The sequence below is a fragment of the Microtus ochrogaster genome, chromosome 15 (genome assembly GCF_000317375.1).
Source record: "Microtus ochrogaster isolate Prairie Vole_2 chromosome 15, MicOch1.0, whole genome shotgun sequence".
In the NCBI taxonomy this organism is placed as follows: domain Eukaryota; kingdom Metazoa; phylum Chordata; class Mammalia; order Rodentia; family Cricetidae; genus Microtus; species Microtus ochrogaster.
The window spans coordinates 5137584-5156861 of NC_022017.1; the positions used below are offsets into that span (position 1 = coordinate 5137584).

General features: G+C 54.4%; 1 protein-coding gene across 2 annotated transcripts in view; it reads left to right on the top strand.

Moving 5' to 3' along the window:
* Positions 1–2529: 2529 nt before the first annotated feature.
* Faim2 (Fas apoptotic inhibitory molecule 2) overlaps positions 2530–19278 on the top strand; it is a 33899-nt gene continuing 17150 nt past the window's right edge. The window contains exons 1-11 of one of the 2 annotated variants that reach the window (XM_005353914.3): positions 2530–2907; positions 5360–5555; positions 8595–8662; positions 9037–9101; positions 9424–9477; positions 15756–15806; positions 16074–16113; positions 16541–16578; positions 17066–17153; positions 17333–17428; positions 18910–18963. In XM_005353914.3, coding sequence (XP_005353971.1) covers positions 2893–2907; positions 5360–5555; positions 8595–8662; positions 9037–9101; positions 9424–9477; positions 15756–15806; positions 16074–16113; positions 16541–16578; positions 17066–17153; positions 17333–17428; positions 18910–18963 — 765 coding nt within the window. In that variant the 5' untranslated portion in view covers positions 2530–2892. Of the gene's footprint in view, positions 2908–5359; positions 5556–8561; positions 8663–9036; positions 9102–9423; positions 9478–15755; positions 15807–16073; positions 16114–16540; positions 16579–17065; positions 17154–17332; positions 17429–18909; positions 18964–19278 lie in introns of both variants that reach the window. The other variant, XM_005353913.3, reaches the window with a different exon arrangement.

Sequence of the window (19278 nt, forward strand, 5' to 3'; positions counted from 1 at the left end):
CCTTGTTGAAGACAGCGCTCTAACAACATAAACCACGACCCCAGTTTCATCTCTGTGAAACCTGTCTTTGAACATGTCATTACCCAACTCAAAAACCTTGCAATTCCCCTACACTCCCACCTCCAACAAGTATTAGAACAACCATCCACCAGGTTGAGGATTCAAGGATGGGGCCCCAGATCATCCCCTGCTGCCCCTGCTTTTCCCAGGCTAGTTTCTCTTAGCTGCCCTGTCTTGCTTGTCTTACATTACCAGCTTCCTGCTCAGCGAGGACTGGGGATCTGAATGGGATGGAAGGCTCCTTGCAGGAAGGCTGGCTGCTGGGGACCCTCCCAGAGTATCTCACACTGAAAAGGACAGAAGCATGAGGAATGAGTGTCTGATGGATTACTGCGTGGTTGAGCTGCCTGAGAGTGGAAGCTAATGTCTTCACTAAACCCCTCTGGTGGGAGCCGTAAGGCCATACCACTAGCTACCACCTAGGGCTAATTGCATGCTGGGTAGTTCCGTAAACCTTTCCAAGCACCATCACGCAGTCTCCCTGTGGGCTCTGAAAGCAATGCTAACACTGCCCCCCCCCCTTTTTTTTGGTTTTTCGAGACAGGGTTTCTCTGTGGTTTTGGAGCCTGTCCTGGAACTAGCTTTTGTAGACCAGGCTGTGCCCCCCTTTTCTTAACAGTGAGGAAGCTGACACTCTGGGAGGAGTCCTTGCTTGTCACGCAGCTTTGAAGTAAGCATGCCGGATCTGTGTCTGGCCTATGCTTTGGCCATCAGATGCCAGGATGCACACAATGCCAGTGTGATATCAGTGTGACACCAGAGGAATATAAGGATTTTGCATAAGAATCCTCACTCCCTTGAGTATTCGTGGACCACTTGCTTTAGTTCCCAAATGTTCACGTCCTATAAGTGTGCCAACAGTGTTTTAACCCTCAGGTACATAGCAACATAACACACCTCCAAACTACTCCTCTCTGTAACTGATATTCTAGTGGGAGATAGAGGTGAGGGAGGGAGAAATAATAAACAAAAAATGTAAATATGAGATGCCCATTGCCGCTGGAAAAAGTAACGTGGGTCAGAAATAAAGGGACAGCCCAATGTGCCTGGTGGGGCCTTGTGACTGTAAGATGGGCGACCTCCACACTAAGACCATATCACAGCAGCAGTGAAACCAGCAAGGAACAGACCTAGCTGTGCCCTGGTCGGCAGGCCCAGGAAGCTCAAAGCCCTGAGCTCAGTGCGTTTGGTCTGATCAAAGAAGAACACGGCCTGCATGGCTGACACAGCATGCATGGGGCATGAAGACAGGCAGGATGCACAGGCAAGAACATAGCAAGACCCGCATGGAGCCAGGCTCCGCAGCATGCAGCTGTCCGAGAAATATTGATAACAACAATCCACGGACCGCATTTCACACACCTGCGACTCAAAAACAAAAAACTGCTACAGTACGATTAATGCCAGACAGACAAGGAATCCCACAGTGCATAGAGACAGCAGCTGCATTAGGGTGCCCAGAAACTGTGTAACAAGGAGAAGGCAATGCCAACGCAGAGAGGGAGGGCACCGGGTCAGCTTGAGCAGCAGTGCTAGGACCACTCGGTGGAGGAGGGCTGGGGTTGCTGGGCCAGGGGATCAGACGATGGAGAGCAGAAAGCAGTCGGCCACGCCTCCTCTCAGTTGGCCACGCCTCCTCTCTAAGATTTATTTCCATCTTCTATGAGATTCCATCCTTCCTGCATCCTGCTCTCAGTGTCAGGCCTGGGACTCTGGGAGACAGGAGCCGGTGTAGTCAGAGATTCCTCAGCTTCTCACACCCCCTACACTGGCAGAATGTCCTGTGTTCAGTAGGCTCTTACCACCATTACCCTAGGGCTTACAGCCTCCTTTTCACAGGGAGGGGCTTCAGCTCAGAGAGAGTAAGGGTTTTGCCAAGGTCACACAGTCAGTAGGTGACGAAGTTGAGACTTGAGATTGTGAATCTCACCAGGGGCATTGGGGAAACTGCAACAAAAAAAAAAAAAAAATAGGAATTGGTGTTGATTGAGCCCAAAAGACAAATCTGAAGAAGGAGGTGGATGGGCTTTGGATCCTGGAGAGGGCGGAATCGGAGGGATGGAGGCTGAGAGAAGGTACCGACAGAGTAGAGCAGGAAGAGGCTTTGATACAGAACTAAGTCTCCAGAAATACCTGTCTCAAGGATGAAAAAGACAAAACTGCATCCCCGACAGGCCTGTTATACAAGGGATGGGGGCGCTATTGCTTCCATTTTACAGACGGGAAAATCAGAGTAAGGGGAGCCGGCAAGGGCTGGCAAAGGCCAGGGTCCCTGGTAGGAGGCAGAGTAGACCAGTCACGTACTGGTCTTACTCTCTGGGCAACGACGAAATAGACGATGAGGGAGTGTTGGAGCAGGGGACAAATCCAGGCCATCCAGACAGGGAGGGGGAGCAAGGCTGAGGCTGGTGACTGTTTGCTCAGAGAGAGGCACTTTGCTAGCTCTGTGTATTGGTAGACAGCATCAGCTGGTCGGGTGTCAGGAGTCCTGGTGCCTCTTCCCACCCCCGCGGGCCCATCCATCCACCTGCTGCTCCACACTGCAATGAGCCCCGGTCCCCTGGGTGGCTGAAGCGTGTGGGAGGAAGCAAAAGAGGTAAAAACCGCATGTCTCGCCTGGGATCTCAAGTCCGCAGTCTCCTGCGTCCATAAGCAGCATCCTCCCAGGCCCTCCCCCTCCCCCTGTGTGCGGATGGTACGCTCCGGTAAGCCTGGCCGGGCTGCAGTGGATGTTGCTAGAATCCACGCGGAGGAAGGAAGAGACGCAAGCAGGCTGCGGTGACCCAAGCGGCCACCCCTACTTCAAGGACCCCTTCCTTGAGAGACGACATCATGACCCAGGGAAAGGTAGGGGCATGCCCCTGCCTCCTGCACCATCCTCTGCTCTCTGGACCCCTGCCTCCCTGCCCTTCTGAGAAAGCTTTCTGGACCACTTTAAGCATCCTCTGCGGGCTCCAGTGCAAAGGTCCTTGTGGTCTTTGCTGATGCCAGAGGACCAAACAGCCTATTTCAAAGAATGGGCCTAGGACTTTTCCCAATGCCCAGGTTCTCCTTGTCTGTCTCCCACCCCTTGCTGTGGCATCACAACCCCTTCACAGGTGCCCTAGGCCCTGTTATGAGTCAGAGTGGGGGAGGGAGGGAGGGAAGGAAGAAGGGAAAGGGAGAGGGAGAGGGAGAGGGAGAGGGAGAGGGAGAGAGAGAGAGAGAGAGAGAGAGAGAGAGAGAGAGAATCAGTTCTGCTTGGGGGCCAGGGTGAGTCTTGAGGGGTGATGCCTGTGTGTTTACCTTCAGTGCTTTAGGGTCATCTTTCACCCCCTCCAATACCACCTCCCAGCTCCCTTGATTATTCCACTCTGGATATCAGTATACATCCCCTTTGGTTGGGCGTTACTATGGCAACCCTACAGCAGGATGCTCTAATTTTTGTTTTTGTTTTGGCCAGACATAGGGACTAGATAGAATAAAAATGTATCCTTCCCTGCCCACCCACATTCACACACATGCATACACACACACACACACACACACACACACTGCACAATACACACACATATACACCAAATTTAGGACTGAATTACATGGGAAGGACTGGGCAGAGCCTTGAGTAGTGCAGGAGGCTTATGTAACATCAACAGCCTGTGGAATTATACAACCACCAGGGCCTAGGGTGAAGGGAGAGATCCCTCTAGCCCTCTGTTCAGAGGTGCTAAGGATTGGTCAGGGAAAACAGGAGGAGGCCCTCACTACACCCCACTTTTTTCCTCTGGTACCAGCCTCAGAACTAATGGCATATCTCCCCGAACCCACAGACCCTCCTGTGTTCAGGCTTCTCAAAGGCCTCAAAATGATGTCATTGAGTGATACCACTTCCTGCCATTGGCCAGATGTCACTTGGGAATGCCTTATTTGAGAGGTGGTGGGGCCCCAGATTCTGGGGTCTAAGTGGAAGGGTAGCGGCTAAGGCAGCTTCCGTAGATGTATCCCCTTCAGTCTATGTACTGAAGGGAGTAGCGAGCCTGGGCTCCAGTTTCCATTTCCTGAGGCAGGAGACCCTGAACTGAGCACGGGGAAAGTGGAGCCTCCTCTCTCATCCCGCCCCACGGCTCTGCTTTCTCTTCTGGTGGCACAGGTGCCTCCGTTCCTCAGCCCCTTGCTCCTAGCACCACCACAGGATATTTTAGGAGTTGGGGTGAAGCCCAGTGGGCTGTAGAGGGACTGAAGTCAGGGCCTCCTCGGTTGTCTCCCTGCAGGGGCCACCCATCTACCTCAGCAATCCATAAACGAGGGGGCCTCTGCAGCCAGCCAGACCGGTGCCTCCTGAGGCCAAGTCTTTCGCTGGTTTCTGTCTTCACCCCCTCTGTCCCAGTGTTTCCCTCCCTGACCCTCACAGCTGCCATCGCCTCACCAAGCTATCGTGTCCACTGTGGGCAGGGAGCAAGCTCAGGTCTCCCTGGATCTCAGTCCCTTGTCTCGTAGGAAGGAAGTGTCTAAAGCAGACGTCTTCTTCAGCCCTCCAGCAAGGACGACACTGCTCTTCTGTTTTGGTTGGGGACGGCTGTTTCTATGGGGCCTGTTCTCCCTTTTCCCCCAGGCTCCCCCCTTCCCACCCTCCAGTATTTCTAGCCCAGTAGGAAGCACCTGTGCCCGGGATGAAGCCTGAGCCCCGCAGACCTAGGTGCCACTCTGACACCTGGGACTTTGCATGTCTCTCTGTCTGAGTCTGGGTTTCCTTATTTTGAAATTGGCCAAAGAGCTGGGCATGATGGTGTCCAGCTTTAATCCCAGCACTTGGGAGGTGGAGCCAGGTGGATCTCTGTGAGTTTGAGGCCAGCCTGGTTTACAGAGTGAGTTCTAGGACAGCCAGGGCTACATAAGGAGACCCTGTCTCAAAAACAAGCAAACAAGATCAAAACAATGATGATGTAAAATATAACTGGTTGAATACAGTGAGAAAAGTAGGAAGACAATAAAATGGGAGGTCCTTTTGTTCAGTAATAGGTCTCCTATGTATGGGTCAGGATGTTCTGGAGCATGGGGCAACTGTAGGACAATAGAGGCCCAGTCCTTTCCCCAGGTGGCCCTATGACCTCCATGACACTCTCATGAATTTTCTGTTTCCTGTCTTATCTTTCCCCACATGTCCTGAGCTCAGTTCTGTGGTTCTGAACTCAAGGGTGGGTCTCGTCTGTTCCACTCCTTAGCACAGTTTGGAAGAACACCAAGGCAGATTCCAGGAATCCAGGGACTGTCCCTAGGGACCGTACCACCTGTAAGATCTCTCTCTGTGTCTACTCTGCAGCTCTCTGTGGCTAACAAGGCCCCCGGGACTGAGGGGCAGCAGAAGACAAATGGCGAGAAGAAGGAGGTTCCAGCAGTGCCCTCGGCGCCGCCCTCCTATGAGGAGGCCACCTCTGGAGATGGGCTGAAGTCAGGGACCTTCCCCCAAGCCCCCACAGCTGTGCCCCTCCATCCAAGCTGGGCCTATGTGGACCCTAGTAAGTCTCTCAGCCACCAGAGGCTGGAGGGGTGGAGGGAGTTCTGGGTGCTGGGTGGGAGGAAGTCACCCAGACCCCACTTTTATGGTGTGGTTGTACAGCACACTGTTGTAGGAGGCTTCGGAGCGTTGGTCAAAGAGAACGCTAAGAGAGAAGAGAAGGAGTGTCCAGTCGGGGTGCCCTCAGCTCCACAAACCACTGAGCTAAGCCAATTGGAGCAGATGGATAAGGGGCAAAAGCCAAGTTCCTGTCTAAAAAGACCCTCATAGAGGAAGGGACACGGACCCGGGATTGGGAGAGAGGAGAGTGCAGTGCCAGTGCCCCAGTGGGGTACAGTGTTCATTTTGTGACTGGCCTGAAAACGCAACAGGGCCAGGCCTCTATAAGGCCTGGGGTTCTCAGAGGTTAAGGGGTAGGGACTCCCCTCCCAACCAATGTTGTTATCTTCCCGCCCTTTCTCCAGGTTTTCTAGGGGGCAGGCACAGCGTGGGGTAGGTGTGTGGGAGTTAGCCTACATGGCTGGCCAGACGTAAGTCACCAACATCTTCGCCAATAAGTTCTGGGATCCCAGCAGTAGCATCTTGGCTGTCTGGCTAAGCAGCTTGCAAGGGCTTTGCCATGGGCTATGAGGAGGGACCCCTAAGTCCTCAGCCCCATGCTAGTGAGATGGCTCACCAGGGAAATGCACCATGCCACCAAAAAACTCACGACCCAAGTTCCATCCCAGGATTCCAGGGAAGATGGTGGAGGGAGAGAACTAATGCCTGGAAGTTGACCTCTGACCTCCACATATGCTCCATAGCATTGTACACCCAAATTATAAATGCATGCAAGCATGGATGCATACAGTCACACATGCCCTTGTGTGTAATAATAAATAACATTTTTTTTAATTTAAATTTTCAGACCTTTCAGGGTTTGTGGCAGCTCCCCCGCTGCCCCTCCCCCACTGCTTGCAAAGTTCTAGAAGGGCTCTGAGAACAATGCCCTGGCACAACCTCTGCCCACAGAGCCCCTGCTCGTAAGGAGCAAGTGGCCACCATGGTCGGTGCCTCTTCCAAGAATACCCCTTGGTTCAGAGCCCAGCCACCCCACTCCAACGTGACCTACTGGAAGGTCAATGAAGGTGTGGTGGGGATTTCCTACCTCTCATTTCCCCTGCCCTGGTTGCTGGGGTGGACACTTTACTAAGGAATATCCTCTAAGGAGCTATGGTGGAAGGGAGGCCCATGCTTGCAGTCAGAAGGTGACAAACGTCTTCTAGTGTACCCTGGGAAATGTCAGGCAGGCGCTCCTTCCAGGGGAAACAGTCTGTCCATGGCTCCACTCTCCGCAGTGACCCTCAGTTCATGCCTGCCTCAAGAGAGTTGGGTAGCTCCATGCCCTACCTATTTTGGGCTCTCAAGGCTTCTGAAGTCTTTCTCTCCAGCCCCACTGTCAAACACTACCTTTGGCCCACCCCTGCCCACCACCCATCTGGCTCCCTGGTTGCTTCTTGCTCTCTCTGCTCTGATCTCAGGAATAATCTATCTCCCGTCCTCTCCCTCCACAATGGTTGGGGCTCTGGGGAACCAAGCACCACCATACAAATCCCCCTTCCTCCTTGTGTCCCCATTCCCCTCCCTGGACACTTCAGCTCCCATGACTAAGGATGAGCAAGGGGCAGTCAATCGTCACTAGCGTGGGGCTGAAGACATAGGGGTCCCGCCTCACAGCACATGACGAAGTCCTTGCAGTCTGCTCATACTGACAGCCAATGTGCTACTGCTGGAATCCCAGAACTGTCACTATCGGCGAAGATGTTGGTGACTTAGGTCTGGCCTGCCAGCCAGGGAAGAGTTCCTCTAGCCACACAGAGCTCTGAAGAGGGTCCTGGGTTAGCATGTGAGGAGGCACTCAGAAAGCTCTGAGCGGGCAGGGTCCAGGGCATGAAGGCAGGTAACTGACCAGATGGAAGGGAGAACTGCCATGGCCGGTGAGGCGTGGCTGGAGGACTCCACTCACCCCGGCATTGTTAAAGGAACTTAAGCTTGCCTGGCATGGTGGTGTATGTACCTGGCACTCAGGAGATGGGAATGGGAGAATTAGAAGTTCAAAGTCATCCTCGGCCACGTAGTGAGTTCAAGACCAGCCTGGTCTGCTTCAGACCACATCTCAAAACAAAACAACAACAACAAAAAAAAAAAAACAAAAACAAAAAAGGCCTTGAACCTGAGCAATGTGCAGAAGAGGAGCCATTGAAGAGCTCCAACAGGGCAGTGGCGTGGCCATCTTTGAGAGACCAAGGCAGAAGCTGTTGCTGGGGAAAGGGAAAGATAGCCAGACCTGATTGGGACAGCAGATAAGGCGAAGGCAATGTGGTCCCCACCAGGCACAGAACACACAGCTTTCCATTTTATTTAATTTGGTCCCTGTGAAGTGGGCCTGTTGTCCACACCAGGAGACTCAGAGCACGCCGATGATGGCTTGGGTGATGCAGATTGTCCCACAGATTGGCAGACCCGCCTGTGGCTCTGATTGGCTGTGGGGTCTTTATTCCTGCAAAAGCCAGAGTTTTGGGACTAGGCTTGCACCCCTGCCCATTTCCTTTGCCTCCTTCCCCACAAGTCAGCCCCCATTGACTCTGGTGTGCAGTTGAGCGCCAGCAAGCCTAGCTCCTCCACCAGGCCTTTGATCCCAGCATGTGGGTCCTAGAACAGCCAGAGTTGGGATTGTCAGACACTGGCCAGGAGGACTGGGTGTCCCCTGTTGATTCACAGGAACTGAAGTATCCAGGAAGGGGAACAGGGACACTAGAGGGAAAGGGACATTTTTATGGCTGATCTTAGCTCCCCAGAGCCCCAACCACGGTGAGGGAGAGGATGGGGTCACAGCAGGGAGAGCAAGAAGTGATCAGGAAGACAGCTGTCGGGTAGGCAGGGTGGGGTCCAGTGGAGCTGGAGAGAAAGGTGTCAGAAGCCTGAGCTGGGCAGGCAGGGAACTCACACCCTCCACCCCGCTACCCAGGCAGCAGTTCCAGCTACGAAGCTTTCCCCACAGGAAACCATGAGCTCTTCACCACCTTCAGCTGGGATGACCAGAAACTTCGCCGGCTCTTCATCAGAAAGGTAACCACCTCTCCCATGCTCTGGGAAGGGGGACGGGGTGAAGGGTTTGGCACTCTGTGCTGGACCCCTGGAAGGCCCTTGGCCCAGCCTCTGTTTGCAGGGCGACCTTTCCCTCTCTCATGCCACTCCAGCCCATGGCTCCTTCTGGCATGTGCTTCCAAGGTTTCACCCAGAGCCCTTGCTCCATGTCCCTGGGCTCCTTGGTCAGCTGCACCTGAGGGTCTGGTGCCTTTATTGTCCCCCCACTTGTCTCAATCTGCCCAGTGACCCCTATGAAGGAGGGTGAAAGTGTCTGATAGGTAGGTCTAGACTCAAATGAGTCCCTGGGAACTGGGGTCTCTCGGGACCCCCCACATGATCATCCCCTCCCTCAGGTCTATACCATCCTGTTGGTTCAGCTGCTGGTGACCTTGGCTGTTGTGGCTCTCTTTACCTTCTGGTGAGTTGGCACTGTGGGCTGACATCTTCCAGGAGGACCATGGGCAGGCTCAGGGCAGGAGGACACCATGTAGCCTCTCTTGGGATGTCCACCCAGATAGATGAGGGCCAGTGGACACCCTCACACTGGGGAGGAACGTTGGGCGTGCACCATGCGAGAAGTCCCCCAGTGCCGGGTGGGCCCTGTGAGGTGTCACTTGGCTGCATTCCACAGTCACCCAGCCAGTCCTCCTTCCTCTCTCTGAGTCCATGTGGGGCAGATACAGATACTGAACACAAACAGACCTGGGCTAGTCTCTGACTCTGCTTGCCTTTCTCTACAGTGACGTCGTGAAGGACTACGTCCAGGCCAACCCAGGCTGGTACTGGGCATCCTAGTGAGTATGCCCCCAGACGTCTTCTTAGGCATGCCGTGCTCCATTGATGAATCCATACCCCAGGGGGAGGCCTTCAAAGACCCCCAGCCCCTCAGGGGCCACCTTCGAGTTGTTCAGATCTGACAGGACATAGGTTGTCTAGGGTGGTACTAGAGCCTGGATGGAGAGCACCAGTAACTTGACCCTATGAGGGAAGGGACCGGAACACCTTGACCTTCTCTAATGACAATGTTGGTACTCTTAGTAACATTGTTATTAATGCTTATGAAATTATTAATCATAAGAGCCACCACTTAAAGAATACCTAATTAAGGGCTGGGCATTGTTTCGTGTGCTTGATGTACAGTATTGCATTTGATTCTCAAATCTACTGGGTATGATTACCTCAGAAAACCTTAAGGCTCAGAGAGGTTGGGTAATTTGCCCAAGGTCACACAGCAGCTAGTCAGCGGTGGAGCTGGGTTCAAGTTAAGGCTTGTGTTCTTAATCCTTCTGCTCGTCAGTCTCTCTTCCGCCCTCCAGCTACTTGGCTTCTGCTGGTCCTATACTGTGTTCCTTAACTGGGGATTTAGGTGGTTTGGACCCTCCTTTCTGATAACTAAGGAATAATTTTGGATACTTCTGAACCAGAACCACTGTAGACTCAGAGAATTGCTCTCTCCATGGTCCCGGTTGGCCTTCGGTGTGAGCCAGCCCTACACGAGGACGCGTGGGCAGGAGACCTCTGCCTGTGGGGGAAGGTAGTGAGCAATGCCAAGGAGCTCGCAGAGGCGCTGTCAGAGGCGGTGGGGGCAGACCACCGTGCACCATGGCTGCAAGAGAGGAGTGGCTGGAGCAGAAAACATGGCAATGAGAACACTGAGGTGTGTCCGCACATTAGGGACTAGACTGGCAGACAGACGGAAGGCCGTCTGAGAGCTGTGCGGCCCTTGTGGGCTAAGCGTCGAGAGAGAGCATGGCAGAGGAGTTGCACACTGACCGGCCCAGCCTGTTCTTCCATAGGGACCAAGTGCAGAGCTGAGCTCAGGAAAGCCCTAGGAACCACCAGAGCCTAGAGTGGGTCTTAAAGTTGGGCTTAGAGTTGGCACAGCGGGCAGTGGACTATCAGTGAGGAAACTTATCAGGATTCTGGAGGTGAAGACATTTATACGCGGAGCCTTTCCTCAGGCACAGGACAGAGGGGCAGTCAGTGTCCCAGGAGGGAGTGCTGAGTCTGAGGCCTTGGGAGGCACTGTGCGCACAGCTAATGAGGCCCCAGGGCCTGCCACCTTGGCCAGCCCACACAGCAGGTTGGCATGGCTCCCAGCACGTCAGCACTGTCTGGAAGGCTTGGGGCCCCCGAGACCTTGGGAGTTGTGTGCTGGACCCCTCTTCTATGAGTTTTTGGGATGCTGTGTGTAGTGGCGGGAACAGCTTGGAGTACATGGCACCACATTGAGGAGGAAGTGGGGAGGGAGGGTGAGTGTCTGGTCTTGAAATGGTGTCCGAAGTGGAGAGCAGTGGTACCCTGGGGTGGGAGCAGGGGAGAGGTGGGAAGGGGCATGGCCTGTGCTCTCCTGTGATACCCTGAGGTGGGAGCAGGGGAGAGGTGGGAAGGGGCATGGCCTGTGCTCTCCTGTGATACCCTGAGGTGGGAGCAGGGGAGAGGTGGGAAGGGGCATGGCCTGTGCTCTCCTGGGAAGCAGCAAAGCCCTAATGCTGCTGGGCTTCCCCCCACCAGTGTGCCTCCTCTTCCTGCATAGGCCTCCCTGAGGATCTAGCCTGCCCTCCACACCCTCCACTCTCCTGCGTCCTATCGGGTCTCACGCCAGCCCAGCGTATCAAATGCTCCCTGAGGGCTCCCTTGTTTATTTCTTCCTGCTGGAACATCATTCGTAACAGTGAGAATAAAACAGCTCTTTTCTCTGCACGAGGCACCATGCCAAGCGTTTGACGTATAGTTTTCAACCCTCCTTTTAATAACCCTGCCAAGCAGGTGCTGTTACAATCTCCATTTCACAGATGAGGAAATTGAGGCAGAGAGGAGCTGCTTCTTGGGCATCAGAGCCAGGTAGAAACCTAGAACTGCTTAACGGCCACATGCTTGCCCACTGCAGTCTGCTGACCCTAGCCCCGGGGGCGAGCGAGGATAAGTCAGGTGGGATGGCCAATCCTGACACTAAACCAGTGTCCCAGGCCCTGGGGCTGAGGCTTCAACACGAAACCCAACTGTTCTAGCTCACACAACCCCGCCCTCTCCTGCGCCAGTGGCACCAGCTTTCTCAAGGTCCCTGTCGTCTCTCCCCACTGGGTTCTTTCCTTATTGTCTGATTGCTCCCACGAGCATGGTGTCCGTGGCAGAGCAGAGGGTGAGAGAAGAGCGGGCAGAGGAGGAGAAGTGTAAGGCTAGGCCTGAAGAGGGGATGGCTCGAGGAAGCTGTCAGTCAAACTGTCAGTCAACCAGCTTCTATGACAGTAAGCAGCTCCCATCCATGAGTCCAGCCCGGTGCCACGCCCGCACCCTCCCACCAGGTCTCCCAGAGCTGGGGAGCAGTCTTCCTGTTCTGCACTGCTGGGGATTGGGACTGGCTAGTAAACCCTTATCCGTGGCCACAGACTCGTAGCAGGGACGGGACAGGACTTCCAGAACCAGACCAGACTTCAGCTCCAAAGCTGCACCATGGTCTCGGAATCCTGAGTCTCCCCGTCCTTCCCGCTGACGCCATCTTCAGGGCTGAGGATCTAGCGTGCACTGAGAAAAGGACATGCGGCTCTTGCCCTCGGGAAGCTTCCAGTCTGGCCAGAGTGACAGGAGACACGCAGCCAAATGTTCTGTTTTTGTCATCGTTGTTAAAGTGACTGAGCAGTGACTCAAGTGGGGCCATAAAGAGCAGGGCACTTTTCACCAGGGATTGGAGGCTTCTCCTGTCCCACGTGTACAGGGTGGGCCAGCTCTGGCACCTGGCACCCAATTGCAGAGGAATCTCCAGGTTGTAGGCTTTCATTCCTGCACTGCCTGTTTGGTTATTGCTTCCATTTGGCTTTTCCATGGCCCCAGAAATATTTTAAGAGTGTCTACTGGGTGTCAGGCTCCAGGTTAAATGGCAGGAAAAAGAAGTAAGTTGCAAGCTGGCCTGCAGGTGCTACAGGGGAGCAGGGGCCTTGTGAGCTGAGCTGGCGGAGGCAGGGATGCAGGCACAGTCAGCTGTGAAGGAGGAAGCCTGGCAGAAGAGGGAGTCTCCGTCCTGCCAGTGGAGAGTGGCCATGTTTTGAGGGTGCAGAACCGGCTGTGATGAGAGGAGAGGAGCCTGCGGTGGGCAGACTGTGCTGCAGGCATTGCCAAGTCTCCTGGGAAAACGTGTGACCGGATCAGCCTGTAGTGTCCTGGTAGAAGGCTGGGCTGAAGGCAGGAAGGCACAGCCCCAGCCAGGGAGAGAAGAGAAAGAGGTGACCCAACTTCAAAGGGAGGCGGGAGAGATGGAGGGAAGAGTGAGGTCTGAGTGGGAGGCTACACAGATCCAGGTAATTAATCGGGTGTGGCAGGGTGAGTGCCGACGATGATGCCGAAGCCTCTGGCTGGGCGGCTTGACGGTTGCATCGTGTCCTGGGCAGGGGGGTGCTCAGGGGCAGAGAGAATGCTGAGTGCAGCCCTAGTCCAATGAACTTGATGCATTTCTGAAGAGCCACTGCTGACCGGAACATCTACTTGGCTCTCAGTCTAGTGCTGAGAAGGGGCAGTGAGAACCCATCCTAAGGTATGGGCTCATCCTTGGGGTGAGCAGGACAGGAGAGGAGTCTGCCTTGAAGAAACCAGCTCCTTTAGAGGCTCCGTAATGAGGAGGAGTGGCCAGGAAGGAAGGAGGGAACCCAAAAGGGTGTCATTGTGGAAGCAGGGAAGCAATAGGAGTGACCAGACATTGAGAAGTCAGGTAATGTAAGGACCAGCGAGTGACAGCTGAACTCAACAAGGTCACCCTGATGTGATCCAGCCAGCTCCCATTACGTGGGGCCGAGGCCAGGTGGTTGGGCAAGCTGAGGAGATGGAAAAGAGACGCTGAGAGGAGGACACAGAGGGTGCAGAGTAGTGGAGCTAGAAACAGGGGAGATGCTGAGGAAGGCGAGCAGAGTCCGAGGAGGTTGATGTGGGAGAAGAGGTGACCCCCCCAGGAGTGTTAAAGTAAGCCGTCACTGGGCTTTTGAGGGCCCGGGACCCAAAACCCAGGTCTTGGGGATGAGGGACAGGAAGTCTGGTAGCACCACATGAGGTTTTCAGGTGATGGGCCAGAAGCCACTGGAGCCGCACCTCATTATCTCAGATCTTTCTGGAACATAGCAGAGAGCGAGGCAGCCTGGGAGGTCTGGGGAAGGAGGAGGCTGTTTGGAATTGCTGTTATGGAGGGCGGGTGAGATGCTGAAGGGATGGGGAAAGAAAGGGCTGCAGGGCCACCGCTGAAGGCCTGCTGAGGGTGGAGGCCATGCACTGATAGGCAAACTGTCTTGGGAACTTAGTCTCTGTCTTCCGTGTCTGGTCTTTGCCCCTTGCTTTCCAGAAAACTCTGAGCAGCCAATCCCCTCTAGCCACTTCCCACTGGACATAACTACCTAATCCAGAAACTGATTCCACTTCCTGCTCTGCCAGGTGCTGGCAGGCCAGGCCATGCTGAGCCCACCGCCTGGTAGGGTAGAGCAATAAGAAGCAGCTACCAGGATGGCTGCAGGTGGCAGGCGATGAGAGAGGCAGTGTGTGGCAGTGGTTGGAAGGTCGCTACCTGCAACTGGAGTACCGAGGTCTCAGTCCTGCACAAACTGGACAGCTTTGTGACCTTGGACAAGTCGCCGGCCTCCTCTGTAAAGGAGAACATGGTTCATAAAGAAGGAAGGATCATGTTAATAGTTACTAAACACTGTCAAGACAAACAAACATCAAACCCTGGTCCCCTGGCCTCTGTGTAGGTTCCAGGCTCCAGAGGGACACAGTGAGATCTTGTCTCAGAAACTATAAATACATAACAAATAAAAATCTGCCCAGCACACAAAATATATCCTATGGTAACATTTAGTTTGGTTTATATTTACCTACTATTTTGGAGGCAGGACCTCACATGGAGTGGGATGGCCTCAGACTCCATAATTAGATCAGGATGACGCTGAGTCCCTGATCCTCTTGCCCGTACCTCCTGAGAGCTGGGATTGCATCACCATGCAACGATGCCTGGCATGAACTTTTTTTTTTTTGTAATGCGTATGGGTGCGCACATGTGTGTCCATGGATTGGTATGGTGTGCATGTGTCCATGTGCCTATGAAGGCAGGAAGCCAATTTTGGGTGTCATCCTCAGGAAAGCCGTCCAACTCCTTTGAAACAGAGCATCTCATTGGCTTGGAGCTTCCCAGTGAGGCTAGACTGGCTGGCTATCAAGCTGTGCCCCAAAAAGCCTCCTCTCTTTGCCCCTCCAAGTGCTGGGATTCCAAGAGCATTCAACTATGCCCAGCATTTTCTCCTGGGTTCTAAGGACTTAAGACAGGTTCTCACATTTGCAGGCCACTCACTCTTCCCACTGAGTTACACACACACACCCCCCCCCCGGTCCCTGTGTGTGACTGAGTGATCTATTCAGGCCCTAGAGGATGAACTTTCTTTTTTGTTGTTTGTTTTGTTTTTCCAGACAAAACAGAGAGTTTCTATGTAGCTTTGGAGCCTGTCCTGGAACTAGCTCTTGTAGATCAGGCTGGCCACGAACTCATAGAGATCCACCTGCCTCTGCCTCCCAAGTGCTGGGATTAAAGGTGTGCACCACCACTGCCTGACTAGGGATGAACTTTCCAAGGTTTCTTAACCAGGCGGGGTGATGCAAGTCCGCAGTGTCAGAATGCTAAAGGCTAAAATAGGAGGATCGCTGAGAGTTCAAGGCTAGCCTGGACTACATAGTGAGACTCTACCTCAGAAAACAAACAGCAGCAAAGGTCTCTGAGGCCACTTGGGTTGAGTGGTGAGAAACAGCAGGCTGTGGCTCCCAAGATTAAATGTGCTGGAAGTGGGCTGCTTGTCCCACCAACTACCATGTTTCCTTTGGGAACTGGGCTACCATCCTGCCCATTGCCCAGTCCGAGGAGTCCATGCCCTCCCCTCTGCTCTTGCCCTCCTGCCTGGTGCAGTTTGGGGGGGGGTGGCAGAGTAGGATCATCTGGGACTAGGCAGAGGCCCCAGGAGAGACCTGGAGATTTGTTCACCTCTCTCTCTCTCTCTCTCTCTCTCTCTCTCTCTCTCTCTCTCTCTCTCTCTCTGTCTCTCTCTCATAGTGCCGTGTTCTTTGCAACCTACCTTACTCTGGCTTGCTGCTCTGGACCCAGGTATGATTATGACTGAGGGACTGTTATTTAGGGTCTTAAAAATCTGCTCTGAGCCCTGCTTTCCACCAGGGGCCTGTGCGGCCCCTGAGAGGGCCTCATTCCTCTATGAACTGCAGTCATAATGGGCCCTCTGCCCTTGACTTCATGTCTCTGAAGTGGATGGAACAATGAGGTCCTACCAGGGTTTAAATGAAGGGAGAGGTTCCACTGTGTGCCCAAAACCCCGCAGGCTCGAATGTCCTCTGAGGCCCATGGTTTGCCTTGCAGGAGACATTTCCCTTGGAACCTGATTCTGCTGGGCATCTTTGTAAGTGACTGGGGTGAGCTGGGGACAGATGCTGAGTGGGGACAGAGGAAGGACAAGGGCAGCATGGGGGTTGAAGGCCAGAGAATCTTGATCGGGGATATCAATATGAGGTTCTTGGTGGAACAGAGGTGCCAAACCCCTGTCCTACCAGAACACTCCATCCTTCCTTTCCGAATGGGATGAAGCCCTCCCTCTTATGTGCCCAGCCTCTTGTTCTGGGAAGATTGGGTGGGACTTCCAACCAGAATTAGGATAATGAAGAGTTGGGATTCTCATGGGGAGAACAAGGCTGCCTAAGGGATAAAGGGACAGCTAGCTGGAGTGCCTTCGAGCTGGCTAGGAGCCAGAGAGTGCCCAGACTCCATGTCCACATGCAGGAGCACTCCTTCACCCTGCAGGAGCACTCCTTTACCCTGCTCTCTTTCAGACCCTGTCCATGGCCTATCTCACTGGGATGTTGTCCAGGTAAAAGGGGCAAGGGCATCCTAGGCAGGCATGCAGCCAGGGTCCAGCCATACCTGAAGGAACAGCCCCAATACCATCTTTCTGGAGAACTATTGGATGGGGGAGGAACTTGAGCAGACAGGCCACTTTGGCCTAGAGTGCCTTAGGCACTACACAGCCAGTGACTCTAAGACCCGAGCAAGTGGGTAGAGTTGGGGTGAGGGATGATAAAGGGTAAGATGGTGATACCCACACTGGGACTTTAAAACCCCAAGGTCCTGGTACTGTCATTACCTGTAAACTGCCCTCAGACACCAACATATTCTAGACCCTTCAGCCCATTGATGGGTGCCCATGAACAGAGAAGCCTGGGAAAGTTGAGAGTGGGAGGTCCTGGGAATGGGGCAGGCTGGGACCACAGGTCACGAGGTCAGCTTCTGGAAGAAAAGGGCGGTCCTGAGGAGGGGTGGGGAGTCGGGAATCCCACTGACCCCGTGCCTGCTTTCAGTTACTACAACACTACTTCTGTGCTGCTGTGTCTGGGAATCACGGCCCTCGTCTGCCTCTCAGTCACCATCTTCAGCTTCCAGACCAAGGTCAGCCCTGGGGACTGTGGGCTGGGGGGGGGGGCGTGGGTCAGGGATCCACGTGGGGCTGAGGAGAAGCAGAGGGTTGAACGGGGTCTGGGGATGCCTCCTGGAAGAGGGATGTACTGGGTTGTGGGGGTGAGTGCAGAATTGGCGGGTCAGTGCTGACGCCCCCCTGTGTCTTGCAGTTTGACTTCACCTCCTGCCAGGGTGTGCTGTTTGTGCTGCTCATGACCCTTTTCTTCAGTGGACTCCTCCTAGCCATCCTCCTGCCCTTCCAATACGTAAGTCTCCAGCCTACGGGCCCAAGGAGAGGGTGGGGATGGCCCGATGCCCAGGGTGCCATGCTCTTCTAGCCCTTCAGGGAAGACCCAGAGCCAAAGCCCCACAGCCTGCCACCCTGCCCAGCCCTCCTGGCACCTGCCCGAGGTGTGTTGGCAGCATACATGAGCAAACAAGGAGGCTTTTCTTGGCAGGCCTGGGCACCTGCCCAGCTCCACGGGCTGCATCCGGCTTCACTTTCCCTATTCTCCCCTGCAGGTAGAGGGGAGGAGGAGAGGGACCATAGCTGAGAAAGATACACTGGGGCTCCAGAGGTCACCAGGCTCGGAGGACCTCGTGGGGGACCAGCAAGCCCAAAGAGGCAGAAACTGGGTGACCAGGTTGAGGGCAGTGAAGTAGGGACAGACTGTCCATCCCCAGCTCACAGACCACCCCCTTTTGCTGGTCTCTGGCCTGTGTGTTCTGTGCAGGAAGTGAAGCCATCGATGTTGGGGGACAGAGTGGGGACATGGCAGGTGGTTTGAGTCCTGAGAACACAGGAAAGCAAGCATTGGGTCTGTTGGGGTCTCAGTGGCAGTTTCTCCAGCCACATTTGGTACCCGACCTCCCGTCGCCTCTTGTGTGCTATGCTGAGATGGCTTTCGTCATCCAGCCCTAGCCTCCGGGTGGTTGGCACCCAGTCTAGGATGTCAAGATTGATTTTGGCATTTCTTTGGCTCTTCTCGGGATCCTGTTGACGAAGGGAGGGACCGGAGCTGGCCTGGAGGCCTCTATGTATCTAGGATGGGGATGGGGCTACAGGAAGGGGGCCCAGAACTTCAAAGAACCCTTTATTGACCCACACCAAGCTGATGGGAGGCCTTTGTTTTCAGAGATCTTCCGGAAAGTTTTCTGGATGGGCTCCACAGAGGGCAGGGCTAACATGGCACCTTATAGATGTGGAGTTGGCCTGCACAGTCAAGGGGAGCACAAGCTTGGGAGGGTACTATTCCAGACCGCCAGGCCCTTCATGCCCATCTGGCAGAGACTCCAGGTGGCTCCACACCTGTCCCCCCCCCCCCCCCCCCCCGCCGAGTTCAGCTGACTTTCCACCTGAGCCCTTGCTCCCAGGGCAGAGACAGAGAACTCTGCATGAGAGGAGCAGGCAGACTCCAGATAGAGCAAGGATGGATGAGAACAGTAGGGGAACCAGGCTGAGAGGACCACAGATAGGATGAGTCACTTTTGGCCAGCCTGAGCCTGGGGCATTGTTGTGAAGGGAAAAAATGTCATGTCTGTGGGGACTCCCTGCAGGTCTCCCTGTGATTACTCAGGGGTCTCTCTGTTTTACACTGTGAACACCCAGAGAATCACAAGCTCCTCTGGATCCTTGGGGGGAGTTACCTCATTGTCCCATCCTCAGGACTGAGCCTGCCCCCCAACCTCTGGCCCTTCTGCCAGTTGCCCTTTCCACACCCTAAACCCGTCCTTCCTGTGCCCACAGGTCCCCTGGCTCCACGCCGTCTATGCCGTGCTAGGAGCAGGCGTGTTTACATTGGTGAGTTTGGCCCAGCTTCTGGGGCACCTTCTCAGCTCTATAAATCTTCCACTCTGTGTTTTCCTCACAGTCTCTCTTAGAACCTTTCTGCAGAATCTGAGGGTGGGTTTGGTGTCCAAGACCTGCTTTCTGAGTAGAGTGAGAGCAGCAGGGTCAAAGCTGCTGACCAGAGCAGGACTGAGAGGAGGGGCAGAGCTTGGGGATAGCCTACTGTGTGTCAGGGATAGCCTACTGTGTGTCGGGGATAGCCTACTGTGTGTGGGGGATAGCTTACTGTGTGTCGGGGATAGCTTACTGTGTGTCAGGGATAGTCTG